Source organism: Dermacentor variabilis, chromosome 6, assembly GCF_050947875.1.
Source record: "Dermacentor variabilis isolate Ectoservices chromosome 6, ASM5094787v1, whole genome shotgun sequence".
Lineage (NCBI taxonomy): Eukaryota > Metazoa > Arthropoda > Arachnida > Ixodida > Ixodidae > Dermacentor > Dermacentor variabilis.
In genome coordinates this window covers 93,928,868-93,950,313 of record NC_134573.1, presented here as the reverse complement: position 1 = coordinate 93,950,313, position 21,446 = coordinate 93,928,868, and the positions used below count along the sequence as shown (strand labels likewise).

General features: G+C 45.5%; 1 protein-coding gene across 1 annotated transcript in view; it reads right to left on the bottom strand.

Annotated features, from left to right (window-relative positions):
- The window catches only part of LOC142586219 (multidrug resistance protein mrp-7-like), a 105,619-nt gene that overhangs the window by 44,804 nt on the left and 39,369 nt on the right, over positions 1-21,446 (bottom strand). The window contains exons 11-17 of the mRNA XM_075697469.1: positions 17,177-17,382; positions 14,987-15,163; positions 13,651-13,818; positions 7,858-8,042; positions 7,055-7,130; positions 6,268-6,475; positions 5,313-5,623 (exon numbers count right to left, since the gene is read on the bottom strand). Coding sequence (XP_075553584.1) covers positions 5,313-5,623; positions 6,268-6,475; positions 7,055-7,130; positions 7,858-8,042; positions 13,651-13,818; positions 14,987-15,163; positions 17,177-17,382 — 1,331 coding nt within the window. The remainder of the gene's footprint in view (positions 1-5,312; positions 5,624-6,267; positions 6,476-7,054; positions 7,131-7,857; positions 8,043-13,650; positions 13,819-14,986; positions 15,164-17,176; positions 17,383-21,446) is intronic.

Here is a 21,446-nt window from a genome sequence, read left to right as displayed (position 1 = left end):
TAAGATGGCTTGGACCTGGGCGAACCAAATCTGTGCGTGCTTGCGCCAGGACGTCAGCAGGCGGAGCTGGTGAGCTGCGACGTCCCGTGTGCGCGAGGTAACTCCAGAAGCAAGGTTGCCTGGGTGTGGTAGGTTGCTGTAGTCAGTGGGTCACCTATTCGGCCGTAGACACCGCTGTCGGGAACCGAGGAGTCGCAGCGGAGTGCCAGAACAAGTTGACGAGCGTAGCAGGCTTCTAGAACAGAACTGCCTTTGCCGTGCTTGCGCATCGAGCACGTGCCACCCATCTTTATTTTTCGCAATCTTTCAGAGCCGACATCAAGGCGCCTGCTGAGAGCGCCTATCTCAGCGTCCCCACGTTCTCGAGTCGGTGAGTGCTGCAATAGCTTACTCTCGTCATGCCGTTGTCGTCACACCTTCTACCTGATCCAGTGATCAAATTTGCTCAATACCTTGCGCCACAAGCCCAGGCGCCATCACGACCAGAAGACCATAGGCTTGTGGTCGTGAGGGAGCCGTGGTCGTTGTATGGCCGTCCTTCGTGATTTGTCGTCTAACACCCGTAGCGACACCTTCATCATGTCATCAGCGTCCCACAGTCGTCATGACTTCATAGTTACTCTGACATAGTGGGACATTCCGGGGCCGCCATTCCAGCTTCGTGATTTAATTGTCGTCACACTGTCATCATCACGCCTTCTACTCAAACCCCGTGACTCTAGTTGCCTAATAGCTCGGGCCCCTAGATATGTGTTCGGGGTCGTGATGCCGTCGTAGTCGTTACATTGTCGTCATTACAGTTCTCATCCGACTCTCTTTATGCAGTAGACATCATGACATGGTCGTAAGACTGTCGTTGTCATGCCGTCGTCGTCACGCTGTCGTTTTATCATTGTCATCACAACAGTAGCGTCATTCAATTGTCACACCGCGGTCGTCATATCGCCTTCATCGTTCCAACGACGTCAATATTTCATCATTGCATTGTAAGCGGAACGACTTAGCAGCAGTGGTTGCGGTAGCTCGGGCACATGTGTAAGCGTCGTTCTTCGCTGTACAGTTAAAATAAACTACTATGAATAAAAAATTTCTAATGCTGGTAACAACATCAAACGGCAATGACGAGTGTGCCATGTCATTGCACACTCGTCGTCCACACTTTGCCCTCATGCCATTGTCAAGCCATGGTGATCCCTACATTGTCGTCATAGAGCCGTCGTCCTCTATACGTTGTCGAACAATCACCGGGATCGAGTTACGATCGTTCTACCGTCATCATTTTAAGTTAGACATCGGACTCCCACGAAGCCGTCATCGTGGTACCATAGTCGACATACCACTGTCGACATACATGTCGCCAGGTTCAAAAATGTGTGCCTGTCTTTAATTGAGATGTGCCGCCCCGGTGCGTCACTTGGTAACTACATTGCATAACCGAGTCATATATAAACACTATGATTAACGCATTACAAAACAGAAATGCGTAATATTTTCAGAAAGACTTTGATGAACCCGCTGGAATAACATAATGGACCGCTCATTTCACCCCTCCATGATGGTAATTATGCGAAGCCATATGTGTCGCATTCCAAATAAACAATGTGATAAATCCAAGCCACACGTGTGTGTAATCCCATTAAGAAACACAATGACGTAACCAACAATTGAGAGAGTTGAAGAAACCGTCGGAATTAACCCAGGGATAAACACCAGGGCCGCACGTTTCAGCTTCGCTGGTTTGCCATCTGTACGGGGTGCATGGGCGAAATTTTTTTGTTCGTCTTGCTATTCTAATCATGCTATCGCCAGTCAGTCTTTATAAAACTGCCATTATCAAGACGTCGTCGTCATTGAGTCATCGTCACATAGACTATACAATGCATAGTTTGTCATAATGGATAGCTTGTCATAAGGTATAGTTGCCTTCACGAATGCCTATTCAGCGCTAATTGGAATGGCTGATAGTCCTGCATGTGATGTTTGCTGATGTGAGGAGACAATTGTCCACTTATTGTGCCATTGTCCTCAATTTCAAGCACAAGGACAATCTTTGTCCGACACATTGAGGAAAATAGATGATCGTCCTCTGAGTGAACAGACATTACTAGAGCACCGTCCCCACGGATCCTCGGCTCAGAAAGCAGTGAAGGCACTTCTGTGCTTTCTCAGAACCTCTGGTTTGCGTGAGCGGCTTTAACTCAAGTACTGTCCGTACACGTCTCTACACCTTCTCTGCCCCTTCTCTCTCTTCGCCTTCGCCCTTCCCCCAGCGTAGGGTGGCCAACCAGAATCTTCACTGGTTAACATCCCTGCCTTCCTATATTTCATTCTCTCTTTCTCTTGTCATGCTATCGTTATCATGCCATCTTCGTCGTGCCATTGTCATCATTTCCGCTTTTTCTTCTGCTTTCGTCATACGTTGTGGTCTTGTCATTACACCACTCCACCTTCGCCATCCGACTCTTTATGGCATTGTTGTCATACAAGTGTCGTGACACAGTCATCGTGACACCATTTTAATTATACATTCGTTTTCATCGCATTGTTCTCTTGCCGTTGTTGTACCATCGTCGAAAACCCATCGCGGTCGTTCCATCGTTATCATTGTAACTTCTACATCCGATTTGTCATACCATCGTCCTAATACCATTGTCATTATGGCATCGTCGTCACGCTGCCGTTTGATCGTCGTCACCACTTCACTTTAGCCAATGTAGCCATAGCATAGTCGTCGTACCAGATTCGTCGATCCATGAACGTCATTTCTTGATCTTACTGTTATTGAAATCATGTAATCGTAATTAAGTCGTGATAACTCTACTGTTCTCATGAAATCATTGTCATTGCGTCGTCTCCATATGGACAATACCATTAATCTTTGGCCATGCCGTCATCATCATGAGATCTTCGTCGTGCCATCGTGGTCGTGCCATCATCGCCACTTCAGTTTCTTGAACCGACTCTCGCCATGCCGTTTTCGTTACGCTATTGTTTTCACGCAATGTCATAATAGAGTCATCGCCACTCCACTGTGATTATACACTCGTCGTCACCCCATGCTCCTCATGCCGTTGGCATGTCATCGTTGACATACATACGTTGTCACACCGTCGTTGGAATGGCCTCTTTGTCAATTGTCATCATTGTAACTTCGATATCCGACTTTTATCATGCCACCGTCATGCCACCATCGTCCCACTATCGTTACGCCATCGTCAACACTTCAGTATCGTCATGCCATTGCTGCCACTCCATCGCCGTCGTAAAACTTTCGTAGATGTATTGATGCCATTCGTCATTTATCGTTGGTTATTTTATCCTAATCATGCTGCCGTCATTCAATCGGGATTGTGCCGCTTTGCCGTGCCATCGTCGTCATTACGCCATCGTCTCCTATACGCTGTCATGCATCCTTTGCGACACCGTCGTCCTCATGCCGCCTTCATCGTGCGGTCGTCATTCCCGCTTCTTCATCCGGTTGTCGTCCTATTGCCGTGGTCACGCCATCATCGCCACACAGTTCTCATCTCGTGGTCCTTATGTCATTGTGGACACGTGGTCGTCGGTATTCCATCACTATAATTTAGGAATGAAAATCTCCTTGCTGTCATGCCGTCGTCATAATACGCCTTTGTCATTTGAAAAATATGATTCCTTCTATATTTCATCGTCTATGCGCCGGCGTCATACAGTCGTCGTCACTCCGCCATGCTGATTGTTGACTTTGGCAAGAGCTTGCAATAGCAAAGTTGGACGATATCGGAGTATGTTTCACATATGTGAAGTAACGAAACTATAATAATCACCACTACACGTTTTAAAGAAGTGCGACTTAAGGAGTATGACCTACCACTACATTGCTGGTTGGGTATTCGCATTAACCTCGACAGTCATCTTGAGATCAGTTCTGCCGTAATTTTTTCATAAGGTCTGAATGCGTGTTTAGTATTTTTTGAAAAACCTTTTCTATGTTGCAGTTGCCTAAATCAGAAACTTTAATTCAAAGTCGGCTATCGATAGGAGTATTTCCATCTACTCAGATGTCCTAGTTTGGTTTAACAAACTAAATTTCCATTCAGCATGCTCAAACATGTCTGCTTCCGTTCGCAAACTAGCCTGCAATGGGCAAATGCACCACATACGTTTTAATGTTAGGGATAGGCACTTGCTCAAAGACGCCGTTGTCAGATAATATGAACAGCTTCATTCACCGACGCCAACATTTTTATGTTGGACATACCAAGATGGAACACCCAGTCAAACCGATGCAGCCACGCGGTAAGTCCGAAAGAACACTTGTTTGATTTGCATTATTCTTGAGAGCAGTACTGGGACGGCGCTAACGGGTAGCCGCGTCTCTTTTCTATATTACCGGCCTTCCTTTTAAAGACGGAAAAATAAAAACTATGCATGCAATATATAACGCGTCACAAACGATTTAATTTTATCAGTTCACACACCAATTGAATTGGCATAGTTGCCCTAAGTATAAATAAAAAAGTTAAAGTATAAGTAAAAAGCATTTATTTGGAACAATGCTCAAACAGTAGTTGCCACTTCACGCTGCCGTCAACAACATAAAGTTGGTTTTGTCCTCACAGGCAACCTTGCTTTCTTTAAAAAACTTGTTGCATTATAGTTGAGGCACCCGATATGGACAAGATGTACTCCAAGCCATGATTTGGCCGGCAAGTAGTCTTTAAAGAACTGTTTGAGGCTTCTTCAGAAACGCTAAGCACCAATCTTTAAAATTTTCTCGCACTAGCATGAGAAGGTTCACTTTTTAGAGGCTGTATAATAAAAACTAACAAAAATATGATTAAGTAAGGAATGTCGCAAGTCAGACATCAAGCAGCTCTGAAAGAAAGAGATCATGGACATGGCTCCACATGACAGATGCCTGACAACTTAACAAAAAGTACCGTGAGTAGAGGTAGCCCTAGCTTTCACCAATGCTTGAATAATTTCTGCACTAATTTTCACACCTCGGCCGAAATTAGTGTTACGAAGATTTGCTTACTTCAATCTGTGTAAATAGACTGCCTATTGACCACCAAAGAAGAAATAAAACTACGCACGCAATGTTTCCTGGAGGTCGAATTTTGTTCATTACATCTGATTATTGGCTGATGCTCCCGATGAGTTAAGTTTCAGCGTCCGGTTATACGCTGGTGCTTGGCAATCGCCAATGACGGGAATAATGCTTTCCCTAAAAGCATTACGATATTTCTGCTTCTGCGTCCTCAACAAGCATTCCTCAGCTGATAGTGATTAAAGCGCGATAAGAGGTGAACGAAAACCGCCGTACTCACCAATATGAGGACAAGTACAATCTCTGCACCACAGGCCAGGAGAAAAACGATAAACGCCTGCGTTCCGATGACGGCGAGCCGTGCAACGACGCTGAGTAATGTCTGGTACAGTTGCTTCATCGCGACGAACCCGCGGCTGTCGTTCATTTCCAGGTCCACGGAAAAGCGGTTCAGTATTCTTCCGCGCGGCGTGGCGTCGAAAAACGACAGCGGGCTGCTGGCCACGTGACTGAGCATCTTGTCGTGGAGGCTGAGGGAACAGTGCCGAGTGCCCCGAGCGAGCAGAATTCCCCCGACCAGTCGGGACAGTACTGCGTGGCAACATAAGAGAGAGAGAAAGCAAGCTCTGGGGGCGAAGGGGAAACGGGTCAATACTGAAGCAGCGAGAAAAGCAATCTCAGCGCAGGGGAAACGGGTCAAAACTGAAGCAGCGAGGGGAAGAAGATGAATTGAGGCTACCCTCCGCCGGTAGCTTAGTGGTTGCGGTGTTGGGCTGCTAAGCACGAGGTCAAGGGATAGAATACCGGCCGTGGGGGCACATTTTATGGGTGCGAAATACGAAGACACCTGTGTACTTAGATTTAGGTGCACGTTAAGGAGCCCCAGGTAGTGTAAATTTCCGGAGTCCCCCCCTACGGCGTGCCTCATAATCAGATCGTGGTTTTGGCGCGTAGAACCTCATAATTTATTCTCTTAATGAATTAAGGTTAGTACTGAGAAGAAACGTGGGAGCATATTTCACTGAATAAAAAGTTCCAAACTTACAACTAAAAGTTACCAGGTATTGATATAGGTGGTTGTATGTAAACATTTCCAAGAATGTACGAGAGAAAACGTCAGCATAGATACTTTTGCGTAGATTCGTTAAGTAACGCATCTTATCAGCGTGCCGCAATACGTTGAGCTATACATGGCCGCAAGTGATGCATGAGATGTGAATGTTGGACCCGCTTACCATCTCCTATGCAGGTCAAGGCAAGCCACACTATTACGTTGCGACTGGAGTGGCTCACATCATTTTCACGGGTCTTGAGTGCCGCCCACGCTCTGATGCAGACAAACTGCCCGGCCGTGAACGTGGCGCTGAACACAAAACAAAGCAGTGCCAGCACTGTGCAAGGGCCTGAGTGTTTTATGTATGCTATGAAAATGTCCAGTTTGCCCTATATGTGAGAAAAGAAAATATAACAATGGTAACTTGTGGAGAAACGTGCGAAATTTTATATCAAAAAAGTATATTTTGTGATGGAAAATATTCTAGAAAAATTACTGGGGGGGGGGGAAGAGGGGCTGTGGTCCATAAAGAATACGAAGTAAAAATGAACACTGCAAAAAGAATTACAGCACGCATTTGCGCGCACCAATTGATGATTATTCATGTAGGAAGGCTGGTCAGCACATACTGCACTGATATGACTAGGGCAGCAGCAAATGGTGCAAAAAGAACTTTGTAATTCTTTTTCAAAGAACGTAGCAAAATATAACGCGTGTGATGGCTAGGCCGATGTGCCTGTATAAGGCTTGTGGATCTTCTAGCACACTACTTCAAATAAATTACAAGCTATGGCTTCGGAAAGAAAGTAATAATTGCCCATTTATATTCTGCGCATCCCATCATGTTGTGAAATATATCCGTCGTCCGTATATACTGCTGTGATATTTCAAGGTATTTTATAATGACCAACGCAATGAAGTTTTGTCGACAAAATTCGTAAACAAAACAAACAGAAAGAAGACGTTACCTTATTAGAAGACAGACCCTCTTCTTTAAGAACCGTTACTGCTTCCTTGTTTGTCACCATTCCTACGTCGTCTTTCCTGAAAAAGAAATGATCTGATCAGTACTCAATATATTTCTCGGCACAAACTTGGGAATTTATTGTTATGGGAGAAAATATTTTATTTTGATGACAGTCAGTTTGCGGGTAAGAAATGGCAGTGCTTTTGTGCCACATATATCCAAGTTTATTGATCATTGAAATAGTTGAGTTCTGGCAACGTATTCACTACTGGTAATGCACATGGCATATTAATATACGTGAGGTTTCTTAGTCTTAGGGTGCGCATAAATAACAGCTCCCTTGGCAAATTACTAGTGGAAAGTATCGAAATATATGAGGTGCTTTTGAATGTGAGAACAAATCATCGGCGCACTGCTAACGAGTTTTGTGTACATCATCGGAAAATTACATTGGCACATTTAATATTCCATTACAGGCTAATTCTACTGCTATAAGTTCACACAACTTAGCGTTTTTATCGAAATGATACTATGACTTAATACTGTTTTAGCGCAGAGTTTACAAAAAACACAAAGGGAGGCGAGCGAGACAGGCGCTACCATTCAGCTAACAGCAATTTCAGCTCACAAACTCTGAAGTATTCAAAGACCTTGTAGCTAAACATTCATGGGCTTTGCACACGACGCGAAGAACTTGCAATATGATCTTCGTGCATGTAACAACCGCACGTGAATTAGTGTTCACCTTATTAGGTGCCATCTAAATGTTTCTTTAGTACCGAAAAGCTTTGTGCTTTTCCTTACCTTTCCTCCGGTTCGATTTGGCGGACTGGTTTACCGTTCGATTCTTTGAACAGTTCCGTTGGTGCTCCCGAGTGCTGCTTCAGCTTGTTCAGATCTTCGAAGAGCACTGCCGTCCTGTCGTTCATAAGGACCCATTTATCGGGACTGAACGGTAGCTTGGTGTTGTTGGTTACAAAGAGGCGTGTCTGGAGCATGAAAATCAAGGCGTCAAAGTGAAGAGCTACATTGGAGAATTACAGCTAAAGAGTACTGAAAGGGGGTAGTGTGTCCAAGGGGGCGGGGCATGCGCCATGCATTGCCGTGAGGCGGCAAGAGTTTAGAGGGCGGGCACTTGGATGCCAGCCCACACGACAACAGTGCCCCCTCGAGCATCGATAGATCCGTCGCTCGTTCCTGTCAGTTGTGTTGGTAGAACGCCGCTAGCGCGTATGTCGATGTTTGAGTTGTATGTGTTTCTTTTTAGTTGATGTAATTGAAACGACGCATTGGTTAAAATAAATGCTGGAATTATCCACAGCGGTTACCACCGCAATATAGGGAGCTGAAGGAGATTAATTACTTGCCGAACTATTGAAATATGTTTAATTACTTAATTTTCGAAGTAAGTCAGATAATAAACTTGTGATTATTAATTCATTAATTGATTATTTGAAAAGATAATATTCTGCTCGTTTGCATTACTCATATTATATAAAGAATTGAGCAAATAGGTGAATAATAATTTTGTAATTAGTTACTTTTGGTATATCCAATAGATTGTTGATCCAGTGATTTAGAGATAAAATAGCCAGTCTCCTTACATAATACTTTGAGTATCGTATCAAGTAAACGGATCCTGGCTAAGCCACGATGCATTAGAGAACTTTTCCAGGATTTCCAGACAATCCTGTGAATAAAGTGATCATCCCACATCAACATAGTTCCTGATTGTTATAAACTGCTTGCCATATTATAGCATCGCAAAGGCACTCAGCTCGGGCAACGTAGAGCTGGATTAAGAAATGAGTTCTCTTCTTCAGCCTTGCGATGGATCCAACCGAGAAGCCAAACCTAATTATTTGAACGATGTCGTCGAACCAGGGACGTGTTATCGTTGGCGTGTTAGCAATTAAAAAGCAGATTCTTAGGCGTGTGTGTGCAAAGCGCCGTAGCGCATCTGAAAGGGCGCATGATGCGACAGCTGATGCTCTGGTGGTGCCATCTCGTGATTTTTGACATCAAGTGCGGCAGCCGTTAGCCCTCGCTGAACACACTACCCATATTCTAGTACACTACACTACAACTCTACAAGCAGAGCACGAATAATAGGCGGCGAGCGAGTTATGTTCACAATTCCAAAGTGTAATTTTAGCGACCATATCAATTGGTCGTAGAGCATGGCAACGCTCATGCACCGCAATTAAAGGGCGCTACAAGCAACAGAATAGTAGACTTGGTGAGTTGGTGACCACTCACTGCATGGCGGCAACGCTAACGAGACGAAAATACAAGGAAGTAGAATAGGCACATGCGCTGGCTATCAGCTAATCTTTTGTTGGAAAATAAAAAGGTTAGCATGCCTACAAATAAAAAAAAAAAGTCATATGTGCAAGATATGAGGGCGTCGCGATCGCGACTGTGCAATAAAGTAAAAGGTTAAACTGATGGTATCCTGGATGTGCTAGACACATATTCAAATTATTTGACGCTGATAGTAATAGACGCTTGAATAACTCAATCGTTCGCTGTCCTAATATGGAAGGCTTCAGCGACTTCGCCGAAAGGCGAGCTGTGTCTTGTGAGGAAATATTTTGGACCAGTCATAGTCCGGCAGCTGCCCAGAGGGAATAATAATGGAAGAAATTCTCATGTGGCGCCCGCGCTTGAGGTTTCAAAGAGTGTCTGTGGCTCAGCCGAAGCATTCGCGTGATCGTTGTGACGGAGGATGAATCTCACCATTTGTCGCGAATTTTTATTGCATTAAAGGAAGACTTCGCCCACTATAGCAATACCTAACAGAAAACTCCAGGTATGTGCAGCGTTCACGATAGCGTCACAGTACGGACGAAATCGCAAGGGAGATTCGAGGTATAGAATCGTTGCATCGATGAATGGGAGTGCATTGTCATGGCGTGTGCATTACCCACACGCGCGCAGCTGTCGAGACATCAAAATCATCCCAATCTAGGTATCCTCTCGCCAACTTAGAGATGCTATGGTGCTGAGTTCTGGACTAGTTATTTTTCAATTGTTCTATATCTTGAAACGTAATGCATTTTCGAGGGGAAACGCCAGGTGTGTCCAAGGAATCCCCGAGTCTGCGCTACCGCTGAATTGTGGTAGGCGAAAGGCGGCACCCATCGCGTGAATGCGAATTCTGGCGCGTCTGCCCTGCAAGAGGAAAGTCTGGCCGGTTTGACAAGGGAGGCATGCGTGCATTTTAAAATTTCTGTATCGTAGCGTACATTGGCGTAATACTTCCCAGACACGATTACTACCGCGTCATCTTTGCACGGAGCTTGCTTGGCTGTAATAACCAATGATAACGCGGATTACATGTATTAGCACAGAACGGGCCATTACGGTGCCGAATGAAACTTGTCCGTCCATGAAACGGCAGCACAGGGCTTTATAATGCTCGTTCTAAAGGTAAAGTGCGCAGATAAAATATTTTCGCAACGCTAGCGCTTTTTAATATGAGGGGTTATCCGTGCACAATATAGCATTGTACAACATTTTCTAACGGAAGGTCCAGAATTGCCATTATGGGGAATCGAATAAGGTAAGCACAAGATTGCACTTGTATAGTACAATGTATATACGCAGTACTGTGGCTTTACAGGCCCTAACAGCATTTTTGAAACAAGTTGTCGAATTGCCTCACAGAAACACCGAAACTACTATAAGACGCGTCTTTCTTTCCAACGAGTGAGTGAGTGAGTGAAGTAACTTTATTTCGGTCCAGAGAAGACGCAGGGGAGACCCCGCGCCACCCGGCTAGTCCCACGTAGGTACCGCCAAGCCGACTTGACGGCCCGATCGAGGGCACTCTGGACGGCCAGGGTTTGGTCACTGAGTTCGGGGCTGCCCAAGAGCGCAGCCTACCTATCCTCGCTGAAGGAGGAGCCGATGGCTTCACACTCCCACAACACATGGTCCAATGTTGCCCCTAGTCCACAGGCAGGGAAGTCCGCACTGCGATATCTTTCAGGGTATATGGCATGAAAAACCGCGAGGTTAGGGTACGCACGGACATGTAAAAGTCGAAGGGTAACCACCCGCGCCCTGCATAAGGCGAGAACAATATTTTTTACATATTTTAAATTTCCTGGCACGTCATATTTTAACGTGGTTAGCATCCCCATCAAACATCTGCACCAGAAACTACAACGAGGGAATAATTGTTCTTTACCGGGCGAAATCGTTACTCATCTTTATGTCGTTTCTCACATGGTCACCTGAACTGTAAAAGCAATAAGTACCTTTAATGCGAAAGCATCACATGCCTTATTTGGCGAAAATGTGGCAGCATGTGGCCAAAGAATGGTACGAAAAGTAGCCGACGGTGGAAACAGTAAAAATGGTAGGCGACCCTAATCTTTGACTTAGGTGTCTCTTAGTGGCATTGGCACCTCGGAGTTGGTGCTCCTTAGGTTAAGCGAGCCAACGTATTTCCTTTGGCACGATATGTGGGCGACGAGCGAGGGAGGGCGAGGAGGAAGCGCAGTGCGCGCCACCTGGCGGGCGTAGCCTCCAAGCGAGCGACGCACGAAGCGCACCTTACGAAGCCTCTCCGGTGTTGACGTCAGATCATGTAACGAGCGCGCGCGCGAAGCTGTTGCGACCAGGTGAGCTCTGGAAGAGGAGATGCGAGACAGGAGGGAGTGGCGTCACATCTCCTCTGCTATACAGACGCTCAGTCTACGCCAGGCAACCGCTTTCCATTAATTAGCCGTTTAAGTATCGTGCCACCTTCTGTGTGTAAAGTCATTAGTGACGTCAACACTTGCGCTTTCGACTTACGGGTTTGCAAGAATTTCGCCAAAGTCGTGCTCACGTGGCGGGTCTCTAATGTCTACGATTCGGTGCTTCGGTGTGCGGTAACTAGTGATTTTTAATTAATTCTAATTATTCAAGACACTTCAGTAACTCAACTTGTTACTAAACAAATGCTCTGATATCATATCTTTAATGAAACCCACGAATATTCTAAAATACTATATTTTTCTATTCTTTTCTGATTTCTTCTGAATTTCATCTTGGGTCGTGTCAGGTGGTGAACCGGAAGTACTGCGCTATAACATAGAGTGTCAATTGATGCTCGAGCCACTAAATACGCGCCAAGAGCTGCCTGGATTAACGCCATATTTCTCAGTGTCTTACATAACCCGGCATCGCGACTTCGCTATTTGGAAAGGCTAATGCAACACTTGATGATGATGATGATGATGATGATGATGATGATGATGATCTTAATATATTTGGCTCATACCCACTCACGACGATTGGCTAAGAGTCGGCGAGATTTTACCTATGTGTTAAAGTAGTAAATTTAGAAAGCTGTAATTTCGATGGATAAATTAAAGCGAGTAAAGTTCAAGACGACTCAGTTGGCAGCCATTCAATGTAAAAAAATGTATATATAGTTATAAATGAGGCAATATTGGAAGAATGAAATGAATAATACGGTCAACAACGAAATCGGTTTGATTAAATAATATATTTTGATGACGTGCGGGTCAGCGTCGTCGTCGTCGTCTTCTCTCACGCTCTAACAATCCTTCAACGCGAAACGACATCGCTGTGCACCGCGTACTCATTTCTTGGCCAATCGTGCATAGCATGTAGAAGCCACATACGTGACAGGAAAACATGACCAACAACGAGAACCACCGTCGACGCCCAATCATATGTGTGCGAAATAGGGTATACGACCGCCATCATGTCTCAAACGGAACGTCGTGCAAAAGTTCATAACGTGAACAACGATGCGCGGATGAATACCTAAGTAAAAGCTTTTCACCAAAGCGACTCTTAAGTGTCTCTGCCGAATGTTATCATCGTGCACGGGCAGTGCTGCTATCTATATCAGACTATACGGGGGAGTAGCGACACATAAATATTCAAACAAATGCTATAAAATACCAATGATGACGTGCAGCTCGAAAAAAAAAATGACAAAAGTGTCTGACTTCTCGAAAATCCTTAAAATTGCTCTAACGGAGAACGCGGAGGAGCAAGTTATATATGTTTCGCGACAAAAGTGGTGCCTCGCAGGACGAATCAAATTGTTTCTAGAGACAGGTTTGTTTTGCGAGATGTTCGCTCTTCTGGAGACGTTTCACCACCGTGTATTGTGGGAAAGCAGGCGAGTCGTTTGCCGATTATGATTATTTATGCGAGAACGCAAAGCGGGTCACGGCACATCATAAAATATAATTTACAATTTACCCAAGATGGATGCTCGAAATCCTGAGATCAGACGGACGGACGAAGGTGACTAATTTTGACAGCGGCGCTTCGATGGGGGTGAAGTGTAAAAACGCCCGACTACCATGCATTGGGTGCCAGTTAAAGGACCCCAGGGAGTCCCGAAGTACACCGCAATGGCATGACTTGTAAACCGCTGTACAGTTTGGAAACATAAGAACCCCACGAGTGAATTTTTTTAATGCTTATGATGGCACTGTAAACTTGTCTAATTAAATTTTACGTAAGTTTCACACCGTTTAGCGCGATGTAATGATGTATACGCAAATAGTTAATGGCCGCAAATACCTTTATATGATGTGCACTAACAAACACATATTTCACCTTTGTTACGAGCAGACCACGTGGCCCAATGACTCGCTCGAGGATACCGCGTGCAACACGGGCATCTTGAGAGCTGGTGGGATCGTCCAGAAGGTAAATGTCGCTTCTTGAGTAGACCGCTCGGGCTAAGGCTACTCGCTGTTTTTGACCTCCACTGAGCATTTCACCCTGCACAGGGTGAGAATAAAGTAACAATTTCGGCGTCACGTAAGAGGTGACAGAAGAGAAACATTCACGAGCAAACCTTTCGCACAAATTTCTTGGAAGCAAAGGTGCCAATCACGGAAATATTTCTTTATAGCGAAAGCACCAGGTAGCAGCAGCTGGACTCGAAACAAGTGGTAGGACCAGACGTAAACTAGGAGTAAAAATATTCAGAAACGTCTGTTCGACTGTGCTGGCCAGTGCTTTTCAAGTAAGCGGTAATAAGGCGCTTGTTCTATGCTTTACCGATATAGCGCGCATTTAGATACTTAATATACATGAGATACTTATGGTACTCGGCTTAGCCAGCACTAAGCTGAATTATGTAATCGGCTCATGTTCTTCCGTAAATATTAGTCACCAATGCAGTCCAACCTGCGACAATAGTATAACAAAGGCATCAAGAACCAAAGCTCGCAAGTCATTGCGAACTGCTTAACTCCAAATTATATTGCACATTTGAACACTTCATTTTGTTTTACATTATAAAATATTACGCTGACGTTGTCCAAGCGAGCGCTGCCCTTATCAGGGCCCCTAACAAAAACGAGCACATCAAGCGAATACTTTTCTGGCATGCGATGACGAAAAGAAGCCATTTCTCGCTAGAGTTATTTGCGGAGAAGCGAGATGCATAATCTGCCTCTATCAAGTGCGATTGATCCCAGGAACTACACAGTTAGTAACAGCCGCTTCAGAGTAAGAAATAACACATTGGTCATGGCTTGCGCGTTATTCAGAACCACTTATTTAGAGTATTTACCATCTATTGAATGTATCTATTGAATGTATAATTCGCGCACAATAAATCCTACACCAAAGTTCTGAAACGAAACAGATGTATCAAACGAAGCTGCAAAATTATGCATTTTCTCCGGCATGCAATATCGTATCCGTTATCGCTACTATACTATCAGCTTTATATAAGAAAACGCACGCAGAATCACGAGCACATTCAGGTGCCACAGGCTTGTAAAAATGATTTCCTAAAAGGAGTGACTTGGTATTGTACTGTGGTTACACCCTGCTTTAGCGTAAAGTCTGTCCCAAATATTATAACACCTCTGAAAGCTCTGCATTTGTGATGCCTTATCTGTAACCCCCTCCCCCCTCCGGTATACTGTCACCTTACCTTCTCTCCTGCTTCAGCCAAGTCGCCAGCCGGGAGACTCTCGATGTCTCGAATCATTTGACAAGCTTTCAGCACTTTCCAGTAGTACAATTCATCAACCTTGCTGCCGAAGATTATGTTGTCTCTTATGGTCATGTTGAACACATGAGGTCTTTGACATACAACACCAATTGTGCCCTGCGTAAACGTACCGCAGTAAATAATTGGGTGCTTGTGGGAATACAGTTACAGTATTTTTTTGTCATCCTGGCGATAAAAGCAACTAGAAACGGTTTCTTTGCAACTTACTCGATAGTTTCGTGGCAGCTCCATTGACTCAATCAAACAATTGTGATGCAGGAGCTGTGTGTACATAAAATTTTTTCTAAATGCCAAACCACAGAATGTTTTGCTGTAGTGACGACGAAGAAGCAAGTACTATCCAATAGGGGAGTTACGAATTAGTATTGTGTAACTTGTTCCCAGAAAAACAAGAAACAACCAAATCACAACTGCGGCGAGCACAATAATTTGTCGTCGAATGTGAGCTGTCGTCGACGGCGTAGTGGGGGACTAAGGTTTAATGTTTACTTGGTGGCATTTAACGTGCATCTGAAAAATGGCACACAAGGGTCCTTGCATTTTTTTCTCCATCATGCAACCACCGCGGCTGACATTTAATCCACGATCTCGTGCTGAGCAGTGCAAGGCCACATGTGAGTCACCACAAGGGGGTGACAGTATTATTAACAGGTTCCACACAGGATGTTCGAAAAGAGCACACCGAATTTAACATCACGGTGGCACTCACCAGGTAGTGCGTTGCTCGACACCTACTCTACAATGACAACGACCGTTAGCGAAACGTACTCCTTCGTGCGGTTTCCTAAACCCTGGGGCCTACCAATGGTCTGATATGCATTTTAGTACGTCTTTTCTCGCATGGCAATGCAGGTATGAATGCACTACGTCATAAAAGCGAAAGCTCCTGTGGGAAAGATGGCTGCTCTTTTGTAGTTTACAGAAAAGATCGGCAGGCAACTATTTTTTTCGACACTCGCGGCGTTTCTAAGTGGTTTGTGCATAGTGTAAAGGAACGCTAAATTGTGAACAAGCGAACCCATACAAACATGCATAGATGAACCAAAACTCCAGAGTAGGACAAGCGTCCACGACACGGGAAAGCGCTCAGCGAGGACAAGACCTGATAGTGGCAGATCGTTCTTGCTGTCAAGTGGACAGCATGCTTGAATATTACGGCTGATTAGACGTTGAAAAGAGATGCTTGGCAAAAAGTAGATCTGCAATGAGAGTGCTGAACTTTCTTGAAACACCGTGCTAGGGAGTGATGAGCGTTACAAAAATTGGTCATGCGCTAACTTTCCGTACTTGAGTGGGAGTTTGACTTTACTTATCACAAAGTGATAACGTACAACGTGCAAGGCGGTAAAAAAAGTGCGGTAATGCATAACCACTGGTTCCGCTTTTAATATTACATTAAGCTGTACAGGCGGCAAGTAACTGACATATAGCAGGAACAATCTCAAATGGACGCAACACAGTGAATACACTAAAAAAATTACCTCTATACAAAACTAAATGCGCATTTTGCAGTAATACTTTACAGCTGTCATCACTTTTCTGTGCTTTTAATAGTTGCTGGAAAATAAAAAATTGTTGCAGACATTTTTCTGTGCCACTAATAAAATAAAGAGCAGTTGTGTCATAAGTAGAAACGGTTGTGTTGCACTATCAGTCGCTTGCTGTAGGCATTAGCACTCTCTCAGGAGAAAAAAAATGCAGTGGAAGCAATAATTGTAAATTTAGACCCTACTGGCCTCGAAGGCTAAAGCAGTGACGGACGGAAGTATGCGCTAAAGAAATGCAGAGGAAGAGGTCCCTCATCATGTCGAGAACGCTGAAGCACGTATTAGCTGTAAAGTTGCCGTGTAATGCTCAGGGTTAAAAACAAGATTGTAAATAATCGATTAATATCTACTGGCCACCTTCTGATTGTAGTTTCCTTGCCTACTGTTTATACCTGTTGTTATCTATTAACGGGAAAGAATCGGGCTTCTTCTCGTGCAGGAATTGGTTTCCTGACCTCTAGCTTGCAATATTATCAGAATAAGCGCGCAAATCGGAATGCAGCTGTGCCATCAACTCATCTACAAACAGGTGACAAAGAGACCTAGTTCGTTGATCACTCACTCTAAGCGCTGTGGATCCCCTCAGGCGTCTCATGTCACCGGAGACAGCAGACAAGAGCGAAGACTTCCCGCTTCCTACAGAACCCACGATGCCCACAATGGAACCACTGCTCACGTTGAGGCTGATATTCTGAAGAACGGGAGGATCCAGCTTCGAGTCTTCTTTTGCCCAGGCAAAGGAGCAGTCACTCAAGGTGATTTCTCCAGCTGCAAAATAGTGTTATGCAGAATAGTTATTAGCAAAACGCGACTGACAATTGAGCCCCCTATGCTATAGCAGTCGATAATTTCACGAGCTCAGCATTAACGCTAGGAACATTGTACAATTATTTCAAAGCGGGTAAAGAGAAGTGAATTGGAGCCCTCTAACGTAAAACTATTCCAATACGTTTTTATTTCAATCTCCTGACGTCAAGCCATTGGGCGGTCACCCGCAGGGTTGTCTGAATAGACCAATCAAACGCTCCGCTCGTTCATGGGAGGTCACTTTTGTTTGCTTGAAAAACGAACAACATTGCGTACACTGAGCCGGTTGTCTTATCTAATTGGCTGCCAAGAGGCGCGGAGCAAGCTCAAGTGGAGAGGGATTCAATGGGGCCCCGCAACTGCAGTGAAAATCAACAACTGGATGAAGAGGGTTGTGCCAACGTCTGCGAACGGTCCGCTTTGCCTTACATAGCTTGCGGTGGTTCGTCAACAATCGCGGCGGCATGGAACGGAAGGTTAAGAATGGCGCTAAAACTGATCCTCAGCAAAGAATAGTTGGCAGAATGAGGTCGCAAACGTGTCGAAAGTTCACGAAAACGTTACATGGCCACGAAAAAGTTTTGTTACACGCAAATCACCCCTTGCTTTCTGGCAGCGGCGAGTAGCCAGTGCCTGAGCGATCGGCGCCAGTTATATTTTATTCCTTTCGGAACGGGGCATCCTTCGGCTATTCAGAAGAAAATTCAGTTTTGTTCGGCATATTAATGGATCTTTAACGCGTACACGTAACATTGACGCGGGGATCTTTCGCGGTTTCGTGACGTCGCGTGAGAGGCAGGTGAAGTGGGTGCAGCCTGAAACACTTTGACCAATAGCCGAAGGTTAATGGGGAAACGGCGTCGAATCAGAAATAACTATATTTCTTTTATTTGATCAAATTATGCATAATCCGTGTGTACACGTCATATCAGATGGAGAGCTATCGCAGTTTTCGTGACGTCGCGTGATAGACAGGTGAAGTGGGGGTGGTAAAAAAAAAGTGTTATAGCAATCGCGGAGGGCTGACTGCAGAATTGGAATAGAAAAGTTTGGAATAGTTTTACGTTAAAGCGCCCCTGAACTGAATATTCTAATAACCCAATAACCCTAAAGCGCTTCGCCGAAATTTGCAAATTATATTGCAATGTTACAGGTCTCGTAATTTTCTAGTGATATTATCACAGGCTATTCCCGCATTCTGAAGAAGGCGCTCAGCAGGACGATGAAGAAGACGATCGAAAGAGCTCGTTCGTGGTTCGGATTATTTTGCCATCTTGGCTTGGAATTTACGTAGCGGGGGCCTTAGTCCTTGGCATAAGAGACTTGGAGACGGTCAGTCGTGCGTGAAAAATTGACGGCATTTTGCATATATAATTTTCCCTACACTTTATCTACGTCATATCTTTCGTGGAGGTTCGGGGTAAGAACTTGTTACGATGGAGCTCCACAGCGACCGTCACTTGTATTTTCACATAATGGCTGAAGAGACGGCCACTTCGTCAGCGGTGGTAACGTCAGGGCTTTTCTTTGCGCATCAAAGAGATCGAGGCGCGTCTTCTGGATCCGATGACGGCGATATTGACGACTGGTTGGCCCTATATATGAGTGTGTAAGTAAAAATAACCGATGGGACGGCACGGTCATGCTGGCAAATGTTATATTTTAGTTACAATCAACAGCAAAAGTCTGGTTGGGGAATAAGAAACCCGAAATCGTAAGTTGAGATTAGTGCAAAAGAAATATGCGCGATCTGTTTGGAATAGCCATTGTTCGTAGGGCCGCGCCAAAGAAGGCGCTGGTGTCACGGCCCAAAGATATACGGAGTCCTATCTTTCTGATACACAGGACGTGCTGGCCCTTTGTCGCGAAGCTGAAGACAACACCACAGAGTCACACGAAGTGGGGCATGTTTTAAATGAGATAGCAGATGATTCATTCAATTTCCTCATTTGCAAGAACGGAAACACTGAGTAATACTTGTTGGGGAGCTAGTTGGTGCATGTTTCCAGAAGAGGGCTATAGCGCCGAAAAAACACAACACACAGCAAGCGAGACCCGTCTCGCTTTCTGTGTGTTGTGTTTTTTCGGTGCTATAACCCTCTTCTGGAAACTGAAACACGACCGACTCCATCATACGGGAGTGTAAGCGATTTGAGAAGGTCAAAAGTCGGTGCATTGCTCACGTTCGTGCGACGGCCTAACACGACAGCAACATCGTCGTGTGAAGACGTACCTGCACCACAGGTACCGTTCACCGCGGCGCATGTCACAAAGATTATCGGATGCAAAAAGGCTGTTTCCTGCTTGCACGTGCTTCCGCGCCGTTGAGTCTACGTCCCCGAAGTTACCACGTGTCCAAGGCATGGCTCGTCAGGAGCTGCCCAATGTTGGCTTGGACTCTGTGTGTGCTGTCGCCTGTTAACACCCGACTGACCGTCTCCAAGCCTCCTATGCTCAAGGGCCAAGGCCCCCGCTACGTCGTCGAAAGCGGGCCGAATAGAGGACTACCGATGACCGGCCTTTTTGCTTTAGTTGCGATAGTATAGGTCACGTCATCCACTATTGCTACAGACATTGGCGCTGGCCTTCTCATGCACCCTGTGCCCATAACCGTCGCCCTGAGAGCAATTCTGACTGTTTAGAACGTCACTCTGTGCAATCGCATACCACCACGCTCCCACCATGTCACATCGATGCTCACCATCTCTGCCTGGACACCAGTCCTGTTCGCCGCTCTCTAGTGGTCTGTCATCTCGCTCGCCATAATTCCGCCGCCCGTCGTTCGCCTACTGGACGTCTGCCTTCGGAAAATAAGCGGCGCAGCGCCCGGAGGTGATGCTGCATTAAGGAGTGGTCCGCAAAATCCTGACCACTCTACCGATTACACGTAACCTAATAGACGCTAAAATGTACGGTGTACGCGTTGCTGCTTTCATCGACCACAGCACACAGATGTGTGTGATGTCTCCAGAGGTTCGTCATCGCTTGAAAAAGGTCCTCACACCAACCACGTTGTCAGCCAGCCGTGTCACCGACGGTGGATGTCCCTGGGATGTGCTCAGTACGCATCAGTGTCGTCGACCACTCCACGACAGTACTACTTTCCGTGTTCGAGCAGTGCTCCCGTAAGCTCATCCTTGGCATGGGCTTTTTATCAGCCCTTTCCGCCCTGTTTGATTGTGGAATTGGTATTCTCCCAGCTCGACCTGCTTCTTCACTCTGATGCTCCGCCCATACGTCAACCACGTTTGTGCTTGGTCGATAACGTTCTACAGCCACCGAACGTGAACTTTACTGCCCTACCTTCCATTTCCGTCAATAATCATTTCTTGACTCCGATAGGTGTATACCCAAAATATTACGGTTCCTCCCACCCTCGTTACAGTCACTAAAAACAGTGTCACTGCCCATCTTGAACGTTAGCTGGTGCAAGAAAATTATTCTAGTAGGTATGGCTCTGGCCAACGTCTCTTGTGTCGATGGACATGCCATTTATGAATTCGCTTCACATGATTCTTCGTCTTCCGCTACGCCCACCTCCTCGTCCAGTTCAACAGATGTCAGTTTTTACAAAATGATAGCGCCTGACCTAGTCCCAGCACACGTAGCAGACCTGTGGCACCTGTTGGTGTCCAATCGCGACACCTTTGACCTTGACGACCACCCGTTGGACACGACATCCGTTGTAACTCATCGGATCCATACTGGAGACCTCAGCCCCATCAGACGACGTCCTTATCAGATGTCCCATGCTGAGCGGCAAGTGATTCAGCGCGAGCTCGACTAGATGCTCACCAAAAACGTCACTGAATTTTCCTGTAGTTCCTTGGCATCACCTGTCATCCTAGTAAAGAAGAAGGATGGCAGCTGGCGCTTCTGCATAGACTACGGGCCCTTCAACAAAGTCCCACGTAACGACGTCTACTCGCTGTCACATTTTGATGACGTCCACGACTGTCTTCACGGGTCTAACTAAGTCTCATCCATCGAACTTCTATCAGGGTATTCGCAGATTTTTGCTGACG